The sequence below is a fragment of the Macaca fascicularis genome, chromosome X (genome assembly GCF_037993035.2).
Source record: "Macaca fascicularis isolate 582-1 chromosome X, T2T-MFA8v1.1".
Lineage (NCBI taxonomy): Eukaryota > Metazoa > Chordata > Mammalia > Primates > Cercopithecidae > Macaca > Macaca fascicularis.
Window position 1 is genome coordinate 160783574 of NC_088395.1, and position 13962 is coordinate 160797535.

General features: G+C 42.6%; 1 protein-coding gene and 1 pseudogene across 20 annotated transcripts in view; one reads left to right on the forward strand and one right to left on the reverse strand.

Moving 5' to 3' along the window:
• Positions 1 to 4894: 4894 nt before the first annotated feature.
• On the forward strand, positions 4895 to 5942 carry LOC135969225 (ATP-binding cassette sub-family F member 2 pseudogene; annotated as a pseudogene).
• Positions 5943 to 7304: 1362 nt separating this feature from the next.
• GAB3 (GRB2 associated binding protein 3) overlaps positions 7305 to 13962 on the reverse strand; it is a 71981-nt gene continuing 65323 nt past the window's right edge. For all 20 annotated transcript variants that reach the window (XR_012430154.1, XR_012430153.1, XR_012430150.1 and 17 more), the window contains 2 exons: positions 11924 to 12040; positions 7305 to 10356 (listed from right to left, as the gene is read on the reverse strand). Coding sequence is in view for 10 of the 20 variants with exons in the window: in XM_074029742.1 (XP_073885843.1) it covers positions 10240 to 10356; positions 11924 to 12040 (234 nt within the window). In the remaining 10 variants the exon portion in view is untranslated. The remainder of the gene's footprint in view (positions 10357 to 11923; positions 12041 to 13962) is intronic.

A 13962-nucleotide genomic window follows, 5' to 3' on the forward strand; every position in this document is an offset into this window, starting at 1 on the left:
CCTTCTATGAGAGGTGGAGGAGTAGAGTCTTCTCTGAACTTCTCCGAGGAAAGGGAGATTCCCTTTCCCAGTCTGCTAAGGAGCGAGAGTTTTTCCTCGACACTGACACTACCGCTAGACCAAGGAGCCCTCTGGTGGCCCTGCCCGGGCATTACAGAAGGCTTGCACTCCTGTCTTCTGGTCACTTCTCACTACGTCCCCTCAGCTCCTATCTCTGGTTTTTCCTATGTTATGATTGTAGAGCGAGGATTATTATAATATTGGAATAAAGAGTAATTGCTACAAACTAATGATTAATGATATTCATATATAATCATATCTATTATCTATATCTAGTATAACTATTCTTATTTTATATATTTTATTATACTGGAACAGCTTGTGCCCTCGATCTCTTGCCTCGGCACCTGGGTGGCTTGCTGCCCACAGAAGGGGAAGCAAGCACGTCTCACAGGGCTGGAGCAGGAGGAAGAGAGAGAGGGGGGAGGTACTACACACTTTTAAACAACTAGATCTCGTGAGCACTCGCTCACTATTGCCACACCAACACCAAGGTGGATGGTGTTAAACTATGAGAAACCGACCCCATGATCCAATCACCTCCCACCAGGCCCCACCTCCAACGCTGGGGATTACAATTCAACGTGAGATTTGGGTAGAGACACAGTTCCAAACCATATCACATAGTGTCTGTTTGATATCTTAAAACTAGTATATTTTGTCATTTTGAAATACATTAGATTAAGCAGGTGTGAGCTACATTAGGTGCTCTGGGGTCTCAATGTCCTGCCTGTGCATGGCTCCAAGGCTTCTTTCCAAGTTGATGTGTGTCTGCTTCTTATATCTCTGTTCTTCAAATATTTCTTGCTCACACACATCTGAAAATATGTTCCAGGTGATTTTGCTATCAAGTGTGTAATAGTTGCAAGTGGTAAGGTATCTGGTCTAGTGTATATAGCATATGTGTTTGAAGTGCATTCTGTGGGAATGCTGGAGTCTACATTCAGTTCATCCTAATGACAAAACATGTATGCCAAGTAACCCACATCATCAGTAAGCCAGTCTGACTTTCTATGAGAGAACGTTGCACTTTGTTTTTCCATGGCAATAAATGTGTTCATATTGTTCCATGACCACAAACTAACTTGCTTTTGATACATAATAGAGATGATAGATGGAGATAGATATAGAGTGTTAACTGAAGAAAGATGGACATAGAGGCCAAAGAAAATAACACTTATTTGGGAAACAAAGAATTGCAATTCAGGTACACTGAATCAGGCCAGCCCTGATAAGGTAAGGGCAGAATAAATTTTATACAGGAGATTTCCACAAAAAGTTATTTTCTGAGGCAGTTCATTGGCTGTGCAGAAATCCCAAATTACAAACTTGTTCAGACTGGTTATTTAATCGGGGTACTCCCAGCTGAGAGATGTTCAAGGCTGGCAGATATTGACCTCAGGTGTGTATCAAAGTCTACTGGAACATTCCGTGGTTTGAACTTTATCAGGTGTGAGTGCAATCTTCTCTCAATCTCCAGACTCCAGTTTACAAAGCCCTACCCTTAATTACTTCATTTTCTTTCATGATAGAGATAGATAGGACAGAGAGGTGAAAGAAGGAAGGAAGGAAGGAAGGAAGGAAGGAGACAGGGATGAAGGCATAGAAGAAAGGAAGGGAAGAAAGGAGGGAGAAAGGAAGGAAAGAGGAAGGAAGGAAAGAGAAAGAAGGAAGGAAGGAAAGAAGGAAAGAGAGAGAAAGGAAAGAAAGAAGGAAAGGGGGGAGGGAAGGAGGAAAGAAGGAAGGAAGGAAGGAAGGAAGGAAGGAAGGAAGGAAGGAAGGAAGGAAGGAAGGGACTTTTTTCCATTAATGTATCATCTGGATGACTGTGTATGCTGTCCGTTCAGCAGTTCTTGAGGTTTTTTTAAATTGTGGTAAAAACAAAACAAAACACATAACCTAAAAGGTGTCATGTTGACCATTTTTATGTGTACAGTTTAGTAGTGTTAAGTATATTCTATCGGGCACACTTGCAGTCAGTGGACAGAACGTGCGAGGCTTTGCTGCTCTCATGGAATTGAGAACTTTTGTGCTTTGTCCTCTGAAACACAGATAAAGCACTTCATAGTCCTGCTGCAGAGTCCACTGTATCTGTGACACCTGAGAGAAAACATCTGGCCATAAGTTTATTGAGTCTGCTATTTGCATCTCTATTAGCTAAGGTAGGGTTTCTCAAACTGTTGATGGAGACACCTGGGAGGGGAAAGGGAATGAAATCCATGTAGTGGGTTGCAGTATGAGTATGTATGTGTGTCTTGACAGAGGGACAGATGGGAACTACAGGGAATTGTTTCACCCGTTTGTTTATAAAGGCAATTACATCGGAGCTGAGGAGGGCATCTTCACTTTCACAGTTATTCTCTTAATATCCTGGTCTAATCCCATGGATAAATTGTGTGTGTGTGTGTGTGCGCGTGCATGCGTATTGACTCATGTTGAGACATAAATTATATACAGGCTCTGACCCACTAAATATTACCACTTGTTATTTATAATGAAAGTTAGATATTATGTTAAATGTGCACATGGGCATGTGTGTGTGTATAAATTATGTCCCTAGACTCCAAGACACACTCCACACTCATAGATCCAACTGCCTATCCTGACATCTGCAATTGCTTGAGAGATAAAATTAACACTCCAAAACTGAACCTCTAATCTTTCCCCACTTCCAACTCTTCTACACAGTGATTAATGACAGCTGTTCAGATCAAAAATAATATGCTGAATTCTTAGACTTCTCTCTTGGCCACACATCCCTTATACCATCTATTAGCAGATCCTTAAATTCACCTGTCAATAAAGCTGGCCTTGATAATATCTGCCACATAGTGAGGATTTAATCAGCTATAACATGCAAAACATTTAAAATAATATCTAACTTCCATTAAAAATAACAAGTGGTAATATTTTGTGGGTCAGATCCTGTTGTAGATGTATCACCTCTTTTATGTCATCTAACAACAACCATGACTCAATAATCTCTAGGTATATTAGGGGCTGTTACAACCCTCATTTTGCAGTTGGAAAACCTCAAGGGGCACATGCATGTGAGTGGGCATGCTCTCTCTCACACACATGCACTCAAACTGAGGCATAGGAAGGTTGCACAGTGTCATGAGTCCCTAGGAAATGAACCCAGCTATAGGACTCTGCAGCTTTTGCATATACTAAAAATAATGATCTGCTTGGAAATCCAAGAGAATACTCCCATTCAGTTGCTTAGGTGAAAAACCCTGGAGTCATTCTTGACTCCTTTCTTATTCTCATCACCCACATGCAATCCCTCTGCAAATTCTGTCATTCTGTCTAAGCTATCCAAGATCCAACCACATCGCACCACTTCCACTGCTGCCACTCTGGTCTGAGCTACAACCACCTCTTGCCTATCTGAGTGCAATAACCTCCTACCTGGTCTCCCTATTCTAATCTTAATCTTCTTATAATATATTCTCTACAGTGATCCTTTCAAGTCATTAAGTCCAATCACATGTCTCCCCTACTCAATTCCCTTCACTGGTTTCCTTCTCACTCAGAAGATAAGATAAAATCCTTATAAGGGCCAATAAGGCCTTACATTGTAATCTGTGAATCCTCCATTACCTCTCCACCTTCTCTGCTATACTCTCTTACAAACTCCATACCAGCCACCCTGGTGTTGCAGCTGTACCTTCAATATTCCAGGGTTTCTGCTGAATGAGGGCTTTTGCACACTCTGCTCTCTCTGCCTTTGGTGCTCTCTCAAATCTAGCTCATGGCTGGCTCCTTTATCTCCTTTAAATCTTCTCGATTTTCATCTCCTCACCCTACTTCATCATGTAACTGCACCCCTCACAGACCAATTCACTGCCCTTTTCTTTTTGCCCATACTGCTTGCCACCTTCTAAAATACAGTATAATGTACAAATTTGTTTTGTATTTCCTGTCTCACCTCTGCCTTCGGTTGGTGGTCTAGTAAGTGTTGCGACATAACGAACCACCCCTAAACTTAGCGACTCAAAACAATGATGATCATTTGCATCTCCAGTTTGGGCAGCCACTGGGAGTAAGGCTCATGTCTGCTCCATGTGGCAGCAGCTAGGGTGGCTAAAACGAAGGCTGAAGGAATCTGCTTCCAAGATGTCTTACACAGGAAGGGGACAATTTTGTGCTGGCTGCCAGCTGGTAACACTCAGAATAGTCTGAGGGCCAAGCGACTTGGTTCCTTTCCATGTGGCCTGTGCTTCCTCACAGCATAATGGCTGGATTCCAAGGAGATACATATATATATATATATCAGGTGGAAGATGTATCATCGTGTATGACCTGGCCCCAGAAGTCAGAATCCCCTCTGCTATACACTATTGGCCACAGCATCACTACCCAAGTTCTACTGGATGGGACATAGACTCCATCTCTTAATGGGGAGTGGCTAGATGCTGAAAGAGCAAGCAAGACAGAAAATATTGTTGCGACCATTTTTCAAGAAGGCAATGTATGAAAATTGGACACCCCAAAGGCTGAGAACCCCTAGTGGGGAAAGCAGAGCAAAGAAGAAGAATCCAAGCAAGGGTGCAATCCCAGAGGGAGGAAAGATTCAGCCAGGTTCCACAGGGTAGGGAGAGTGAATTCCAAGCCATTTCCAGCTCTCTGCTCTTGCAGGTAAAGCAGCTCCAGGAGCTGAGGGGCTATCCTCTGAGAAGGAGCTCCAGGGGTGTAGGCTTCAGAAGGAAGAGCACATGGAATCAGAGAAAGGGGTGCCAGAGGACTTGGGCAGGGCACCAACACTGCCCACCACATCCTGCCAGAATAGAAGCTTAAGGAAAGACATATTTGTTTCACTCATTCTTATATACCCAGCACCAATAAGAATACCCCTTATGTAGCAGGTGATCATTAAATATTTATTGAACTGAATGGAATTGTCAATGGAGATGAGGGCCTCGTGGATCTTACATGGACTAGGTTTCACACCTGCCATGCAGCGCAAGAAGCTAAAAGACTTCAGTGGCAGCTGGAGGATGAGGCTTGCCCTTGCCAGAGCCCTCTTTATTTGGCCCTTCATGCTGCTCCTGGATGAGCCCACCAACCACCTGGACCTAGATGCTTGCATGTGGTTGGAGGAAGAACTAAAAACTTTTAAGCGCATCTTGGTCCTCGTCTCCCATTCCCAGGATTTCTGAGTGGTGTCTGTACCAACATCATTCATATGCACAACAAGAAACTGAAGTATTATACGGGTAATTATGATCAGTATGTGAAGACACGGCTAGAGCTGGAGGAGAACCAGATGAAGAGGTTTCACTGGGAGCAAGATCAGATTGCACACATGAAGAACTACATTGTGAGGTTTGTCACGGCAGTGCCAAGCTGGCCCAGCAGGCCCAGAACAAGGAGAAGACGCTACAGAAAATGATGGCATCAGCACTGACAGAGAGGGTCATGAGCGATAAGACACTGTCATTTTATTTCCCACCATGTGGCAAGATCTCTCCACCTGTCATTATGGTGCAAAATGTGAGCTTCAAGTATACAAAAGTAGGCCTTGCATCTACAATAATCTAGAATTCGGAATTGACCGTGACACACGAGTGGCTCTGGTAGGGCCCAATGGAGCAGGGAAGTCAACTCTTCTGAAGCTGCTAACTGGAGAGTTACTACCCACAGATGGCATGATCCGAAAACACTATCATGTCAAGATAGGGCATTACCATCAGCATTTAAAAGAACAGCTGGACTTAGATCTCTTGCCTCTCGGGTCAGGAGCTCCATCTGGGAACTAACAGCTGCTACCCTGACCAGCTGCTCAGGACAGGACCCTGGGGCTACACTCCTGCATTGCTGCAATACTGCTCCCCCAGCCTCTCCCCTGCCCCTCAACCTGCCTTAGCTGCACTCTCTTATCTACAGACGGACAGTAACTGTTTCCTGTCCTCCTTCCAGTTACATCTGTCCATGTCTGGACTCGGCTGGCCATTCCCTCCAGCCCCTTGCTGGTTACCTTACTCTGAGTGTGATGCAGTCAGAGGCACCTGCAGGTTAGCCCAAGGGCCCAAGCCCTGGATTTGGCTCGCGGAGGAGGTTAGGATCCTCGTTTTCTGGGTTTTGGTGATGTTGGAGGAGTACCCCCAGCCCACCGCCCCGATTCCTTTTTGCTTCTGGTTTGGAGCTCTGGACCAGGACCTTCGTCCTGGTCAGTTTTTAAATAATTATTTAACAGTGTGACTTTTAGACCTGCGTGACATCTACAAAGTGCCCAATAAAGAAAGAGGAAGCCAAAACAAAACAAAACAAAACAAAACTAAGTAAAATAGAAGTTTTTGACCATGAAACAAAGACAGTGCTTTACAAGCAAACAGTGCTTACAAGCAAAACGGCTCCCCTAAAGCAGAGGGAACACGTAGAGTTTATTGTTCCGCCTTTCCCACTGAGGTCTGCTTGGAATCTGTGTTTAAGTGTGGCGGCAGAGTGGGGTCAAGATTCATTTTATCCATCTGGATCATTTTGTCCACCTGATCACCCTGCACAGCCATCCAGTCCCTGCGGCTCTCCAGTGTCCATGTATGTGAGGGTCTGAGTCTCTCAGTTGGCCTTATGGGCCAACCTGCTGTTTTTGTGGGTCGGAGACTTGGTCTAGAGTGTGTGTGTAGGAAAAAAGTGTTCATGATTGGCCTCGTACTTCACCAGGGGTGAGGCATTTAATGTGGCTTTTTGTCCTTTCTGCCCCAGGATCCCGCAGGCCTGTTCTCTCTATGCCTTTGGTCTGTTTCCCCCAAATCTGAGCCCGTCCCCTCCCTACTTTGTTTGTCCCTTCCTTGCTTCATGGCCTCGAGATGCCACCGACCTAGCACCCAGGGCATCTGGGAGACTCGGCTATGGAGAAAAGGGAGGTGGTGGCAAAAGAGACGCCTGCTGAGGACAGGCAGGCCTAGGGCAGTTGCCTTCTCATGCAAGTAATCATGAAGGTCATGTTATACATGGTGTCAGGGAGAGCAGCTGATTTTAGTATCAATTATAAAAGCTAGTTTCCAACGAAGAAATAAAGAAAATGACAAGATATGGTTTGGCTGAGCCGAAGCAGTACTGATTACAGACACCTGCTCAACTGTTTGCAGTGAAATAACACGCACGTGAGTCAGGTTAAGTTTGTTGTACTTCAATGTAAAAGTGGTTATGAAGTCCATTTTCAAATATTCAACTTTTAAAACATGATCCTTATTTATATTGGATGTCATCACTTAAATAAAAAAGAACTTAAGTCACGATTCCTCCTTATAAGACTTTTATTAACACCAGAACTGAAACAGTAAAAACAAAATGAATTTGAAAAATCAGTGTGATTGGGGGTGCAGAGATGGTATGAACAGGGACTGAGGAAAAAGCCAGGTCTGAGGACAGCCTTCAGTGTCAACTTGGAACTTTTAAAGGTCATGATTCAGCTGATCCTGTGAAGTGGACTGTGCGGTGGGCAGGTCGCTTCGTGCCTTTAGAGCCAGGCTGTGTGCTGGACCTCAAGGCTCTTCCTTCCCCAAGGAAAGCTTAACTCCCAGTGCTCCTGGGTTTGTCACCTTCTGGACTTGCAAGCTTGAGACCCTTGGGTCCCCTGTCCTGCACTGGACAACTCCTGACTGGGAGGAATTTTCTAACGCGATGAGACAGAAGAAAATGAAACAAAAAGGAACTACAGAAAACAAAGTGGGGTTAATTTCTGCATTGCCCTGTTATGCTGATTCCCACATCTTGTAGGTCTCTGGGATCATTTCTGTAACAAACATCAGGCCCTTGGTCAGAAACATAGCTCTCTCTCACACACACACATCGATCATCTCCACCAAAACCAATATTTTGACTTATGGTACCTTTGCTGGTGTCAGCTCAAAAACTACGTGTACTTTGTTTCCTTGAATCATTATGCTTTTGCATAGCCATCCTCTAACAGTTATCAAAGCAGGACACAATTGCATACACTCTGGAAATGAGGGGTGAGTCACCATTTTCAAAATTAAAATTTTAAAATTCTGACCCCTATCACCTTCCATACCTTTAATGCAGAGAGTGCCTATTCAGAGCATTCCATTTTTCAGTAATCACATCTAAACAGGTCACACTACCCATGTGTGTATTTCTTCATGCTATAAATATGTTTCTGGAAATGTTTTGTAGAAACAGATTTCTTTTCTTTTTGGGGGGGTCAATTGAGTGACATTTCACTACTGACATAATTTCAGCTATTCTTTTCTATCTCCAATCTGGTGTGGTTCTTGACACTTGGGCCTACAATTTTTTTCTGCATCAGCCTTTGTCAGATAATCAGTGATCCTAACACAAGTGCTCCACACATGGGAACTGGCAGTTTGAAGCCCTGGTTTCTTGCCTGAGTCTCTTTGCAAGTCACATGGGGAAGAAGGCAGCTCCTCACTGGCTTTGGCTGTGTGTGGTGATGCAGAGCTGGCTGTGGGGCTTAGGGAGTGGGGAGACCTCTCCTTGCTCTGTCCAGACTCACTAAGGACTCTGAACTCAGTTAAAATACTTAGAATCTATTTTCCCCCACTTTGTCCAAGGAAGAAAATAATGTCACCAGAACCTGCTTCTTTGAAAATCAATATGGCTTCTTTGAAAATCAAAATGACTTCTTGTATGGTCTGAAAAAAGAAGACTTTGGCATTTACTTACCTGTGGGGTGATTGGAAACCCTGAAATCCTGTAGCAACTGCCCCAACTGCACTGACTATCATGGGCCTGACTGCCAATTTGATCTATCCTCATAAAGAAGACAAAATCTCAGTCAGAATGCAGGACCAGTATCTGCTTAGTTTCCAGCTGTAGGTGCTCAGAAGGATCAAGAACAGACATTAAATAACACTTCATGCCCAACTAACACCTTCATTCTGGGTGTCCTGGACCCCAGGACCTGTAAAGGAAGGGGTGACATGACACCCTCATTATAAAGTGGGAGTGTTTGTACTCTCAGTACCTAGTTACTTCTCAAGCAGAGGGGAGCAATTGGCTGGGAAACCTAAGAATGGAATTCATAGGTTTTTCCTGGTCATTTTTCTCTATCACTCAAAAGCTTGGGCCCATCATAGGATAGCCAGGGACAACCTACGCCTTCCCCAAGGTGGTAAAAATTCCTCTGCTAGCATTAGCCAGCTCACAGGGAAACACACTGCATAGGGGACCATGAGAATGGCCTTCAGACTGACCATCAGTAGGTATTTCTAATTGTAACTACTGATGATAGAGTTCCAGTTGAACATCGCACAAAGAAACCCTCACTTGACATGCACACCTTTCAAGTATCAAAACTGTTCAGATCCCTACTCATTTTGTGTCTGCAGGTGCTTCCCACATGTCTCCAAGGCTCACCCAATTAATCCATTTTGTCAAAATCCTCAGAGGAAGTATGAGGTAGAGGAATGAGTTTGCAATTGGCAGCCTGGACAACTGTATTCTAAGCCGGACTCTGGGTCTTGGCTTTGTGATAATCTTGGGCAAAGCATTCCCTCCTCTAGTTCTCAGTGTTCTTTTCTTCAAAGTGGCATCAATGGTCTCTTCCATGCCTATCTTCCAAGGTCTTTCGGAGAAGACATGAGACGGTGCATGGGAAAAGGCCAAGAGCAGCAGAATACCTGGCTACAGGTAGCTGCTTAATTGCAATGTCCTTAGAGCCACCAGTGTCATCTGATATACTTATCTCAGAGCCTGAGATCCATTGCCCCTGTCACTTGTCTTTGTTTGGGGATTGACATGACTAGTCTGCTGAAGTCCTTGGAGTAAGATTTTGCCACCATCACTGGGCTTGATCTCCTCAACTGTCTTCAGAGGCTGGAACAAGATGGTCTCCAGAGGCCCCTTTGCTAGGATAATTTATCATTCTCATTGAAGCACAGGAGACAGGTCAGAATTTCAGGTATTGGAGTCAAACGATAAAATCCTGTTGGTCGCAACACTCACTCCAATCTTTGCTCCGATAAGACAAGGGGGAGGCTAGATTCTCTCAGAGCCCCCTCAGGAAGGCAACTGCTTCCTTCTTTTGTTCCTTCAATGTATAAAGAGGTCTTCTTTCCTAAAGGTTCTGGCCAAGACCTTGAAAACTACACAGCCTCTCTTGGTTTTGACCTGTGTTGACCATCAGTGTGTTTTTAGTTGAAAAGAAAAAAATAGAAAAAACTCAAACTGAGCCCCAAGTTTCCCTGTTTCTCATACTTTGGATTGCCTCTCATCCGTCCACTCCTGTTTTGTGCTCTGGAGAGCCTGTGTCTTCTGCTCATCCACTTGGACATAGTCTACTCTTTGTTCTTCTGAAAGGAGAAGTTTCTGAAGAAGGAGAACAAAAAGGTTTTCATTACATCTAACTTAAAATGTCAGGAAAATGTTTACCCTTTTGTATTAAATTACATTGTTAAATATTTGTTGCCCTTTTCTTTGTGTGGAAGCTTTATACTTTGTATATGCACGTGCGTGTGCACAAAAACACATTGCTTCCCTCAACTTTGCTCTAGCCACTTGACTTGCTTTGACCAATATAATGTAAGTGGAAGTGACATAGCCTGGCATGGTGGCATGTGCCTGTAATCCAAGCACTTTGGGTAAGAAATACCTGAGACTGGGTAATTTATAAAGGAATCTTTATAATTGGGTATTTCTTCATAGCAGCATGAGAATGGACTAATACACAGGCCAAGGCAGGAGGATCACTTGAGCCCAGGAGATCAAGATCATTTTTTATTAAAAAGATAAAAAACAGCTGTGGGTGATGGTGTGCAACTGTAGTCCCAGCTACTTGGGAGGCTGAGATGGGAGGATACCTTGAGCCCAGGAGATCAAGGCTGCAGTGAGCTATGACCATGCCACTGCACTCCAGCCTGAGTGACAGAGTGAGATCTTGTCTCATGAAAATAAAACAACAATAACAAAAAGGAAGTGACATGTTCCAATCCTAAGGAGAAAAGAGGTATTCTGTGATTCTGCAATCTCTCTTTTTCCTCTGCCAGGAGGCCAGCACACTTCAGATGGGGGCTGCTTCTCTTGCCTGGGCCCTGGACTGGAACACAAAGGCTCTGGCCTGCAATAAAAGAGCCTTTGTGTTGAAAGGAGATGAGATTTGGGGGTTGTTTGCTTTGAGTGCATAGTCTACCAAAACTGAGTAATGCTCCTTTTATACTTATTGCTCCTACCCTTCTTAACAGCTTTTCTCCAGTCTCATATCAGGTTTTTGGAATGATATTAAAAGTAGAAAAGAAGTAGGAGTTACCTCAGCGAAAGAGTAGGAAAGTCCTCCATTGTTTCCCATGCACTCATTCCTTACGCTGTACAGTGGGTGATACTAGTTCACAGCTATGATGACTTACATGTATTAACTCAATTAATCCTCACAACAGTCCTTGACATAAGTGTTGTCATTTCTGATTTCCATTTTTCAGATGAGAATTCTACCCAAAGGGGTAGCTGCCCAACTTGGCATTCAAGGCCCCTTACTAACGGGTTCCACTTCCAACTTACAGTTCTTTCCACTGCTCCCTCAAGTCTAACCAAACTAGGCTGTTACTTGTTCCCTAAACAGGATGTTCCTACACCTGGAGGGTCCTCTACCTCACCCTCATTTCTGCCTGAGACATTTTTCTATAAACTTTATGGTCCAAATTTTGAAGTGTGAATATCACATCTATTTATACATATACACACAAAGAACACACCCTAGAAGGAAATACACCAAGATTTCATTCTGTCTGGGAGATGGGATTAGGGCTGATTTAAATATTCCTCATTATACTTGTCTGCATTTTTCACACTTTCTAAGGAGAATATGCATGATTTGATCATCAGAAAAGTCTAAGCAGAAATGGAATCACCTGGGGATTCTCAGACGCAAAGCCCTTCCTACCTGCTGCATGGGGGCTGGTGATGCTGAATTGAAGTCCAGGGCCAAATAATCTAGGCTGAATTTCTTTGTCCACGTAAGAACACCACTGCTCAGGGAACTGGTTGTTCGGTGCTCCTCCTAGGAACCAACATCGCAGGAGTCAGGTTAATGATGTCTATCTGGGTTGCTCAAGGGAAGGAGGGCAAGTTGTGGTTTCACCCAAGCAGATGCCGTCATATCGTAACAGAATAGTCTGATGAGACCTGAGTCAATCAGCCTGCATATCTGAGTGAGAACTGTAATTTCAAACAGAATATAGCCAGTCTGGCCTTCACAGTGAAACTATACCATTATTCACTATGGGAACAGTATGCCAAAATTCACTCAAAAAGGAATTTGCTTCACGAATCTGACAGGCCTGTGATACTTTAGAGATTAAACCCTGACGAGATCAACTATACATATTAAGTTCTCGTGAAGGCATCCCAAATGCATTTAAATATAATTTGCACAATACAGTTATAACACAGATGAAACTCAGGGCCCAGCTTCAGAAGTGAAATGCTACCGATCTATATCTTTGAAGCTGTTTCCCCTCTACCATCTTTCCTTCTCCTCCCAAGAGGTAAAGCACTATCTTGAATTTTGTGCTTACCACTCCTTTTACTTTTAAATATAGTTTTATGAGTATACAAGTATCCTTAAATAATAGACTATTTCCTTTCACCTGTTTTTGAATGTCATATCAACAGAATCATATTGTATACATTTTGGGTGGCTTCAGTTTTGTGTTCAATATTAGGTACTCCACATTCACTTGTGTCGATGCATTAGCCCTATTTCACTCATTTGCACTGGGTCAGATATTCCATTGTATGACTTATTTAACCATTCTGCCATCAAAGGATATTTGAGTTGCTCCCAGTTTGGGGGCTACTACAAGCAATGCTGCCATGGACATTCATGCACCTGTGGGAAAAATTCCAGGGCATTTACTTGGGAATAGAATCACTGGGTTATAGAATATGAGCATCTTCAACTTTACTAAACATCACCAAACTATTTTCCAGAGTGAACCAATCTACACGTGTACCATCCTGGTCAACATTTGGTATTGTCAGACATTTTAACATTTTTCCTACCTAAGACAGGTAAAATGGTATCTTACTGTGGTTTGATTTTCCATTCCCCTGATTATTAATTAGTATGAGTACCTGTTCAGATGTTGAAAGGTCATTTATTTCTCCTCTGTGAATTGCCTGTTTGGGTTTGTTTTGTTTTTTGGGTTTTTTTTTTTTTTTTTTGCCTTGTTTCTGGTTAATTTTTGTATTGAATTATTTGTCTATTTTCCTTACTTACCCTGAGTACTTTTTCCTATGCCCTGGAGAGTAATCATTTGCTATCCTGTATGTTACAGATAGCTCATCACAGTCTAGCTTCTTGTCTTTTCATTTCTTTTTATGGGATTTATTTTAACTAAGAAATACTTTTAATGTAATATGTCAATCTTTTCCTGCATGGCTTGCACTTGCATTATGTTTAAGGAATCCTGCCCTATGCTGAGGTCATAATTTATTTATCTATATTTTTTCCCGAAATTATAAAGTTTTGTAATAATTTGCTCCATGTTTAAGCAATAATCTCACTTGAACTGATTTTAATATTGTATATGGTGGTGCAATAGAAATAAAATTCATTCCATTTTTGTTGTTGTTTTTACTCAACATGGATAACCTAGTTTCCCCCAGAATCAGCTTCAAAGTTCCTCAAAAATCTCTGTTAGGGAATTGGTAAGGTAATGTCTTTAATATTTGAGTCTTCCTATTCAGGAACATGGTCTACTTTTCCACTTATTTCATTCTCCTTAATGTCTTTTGATAAATTTTAATAATTTTCTCCACAACATTTTTTTGTTAGATTTATCCCTAAATACCTACAGTTTGTTGTTACTATAAATGGTAAGTTTTGTTTAAATTCTTTTTTCTGTTTGTTACCATTATATAGACATCCAACTGGATTGTGTATATTGACTTTATATCCATCAATCTTGATATCTTTTA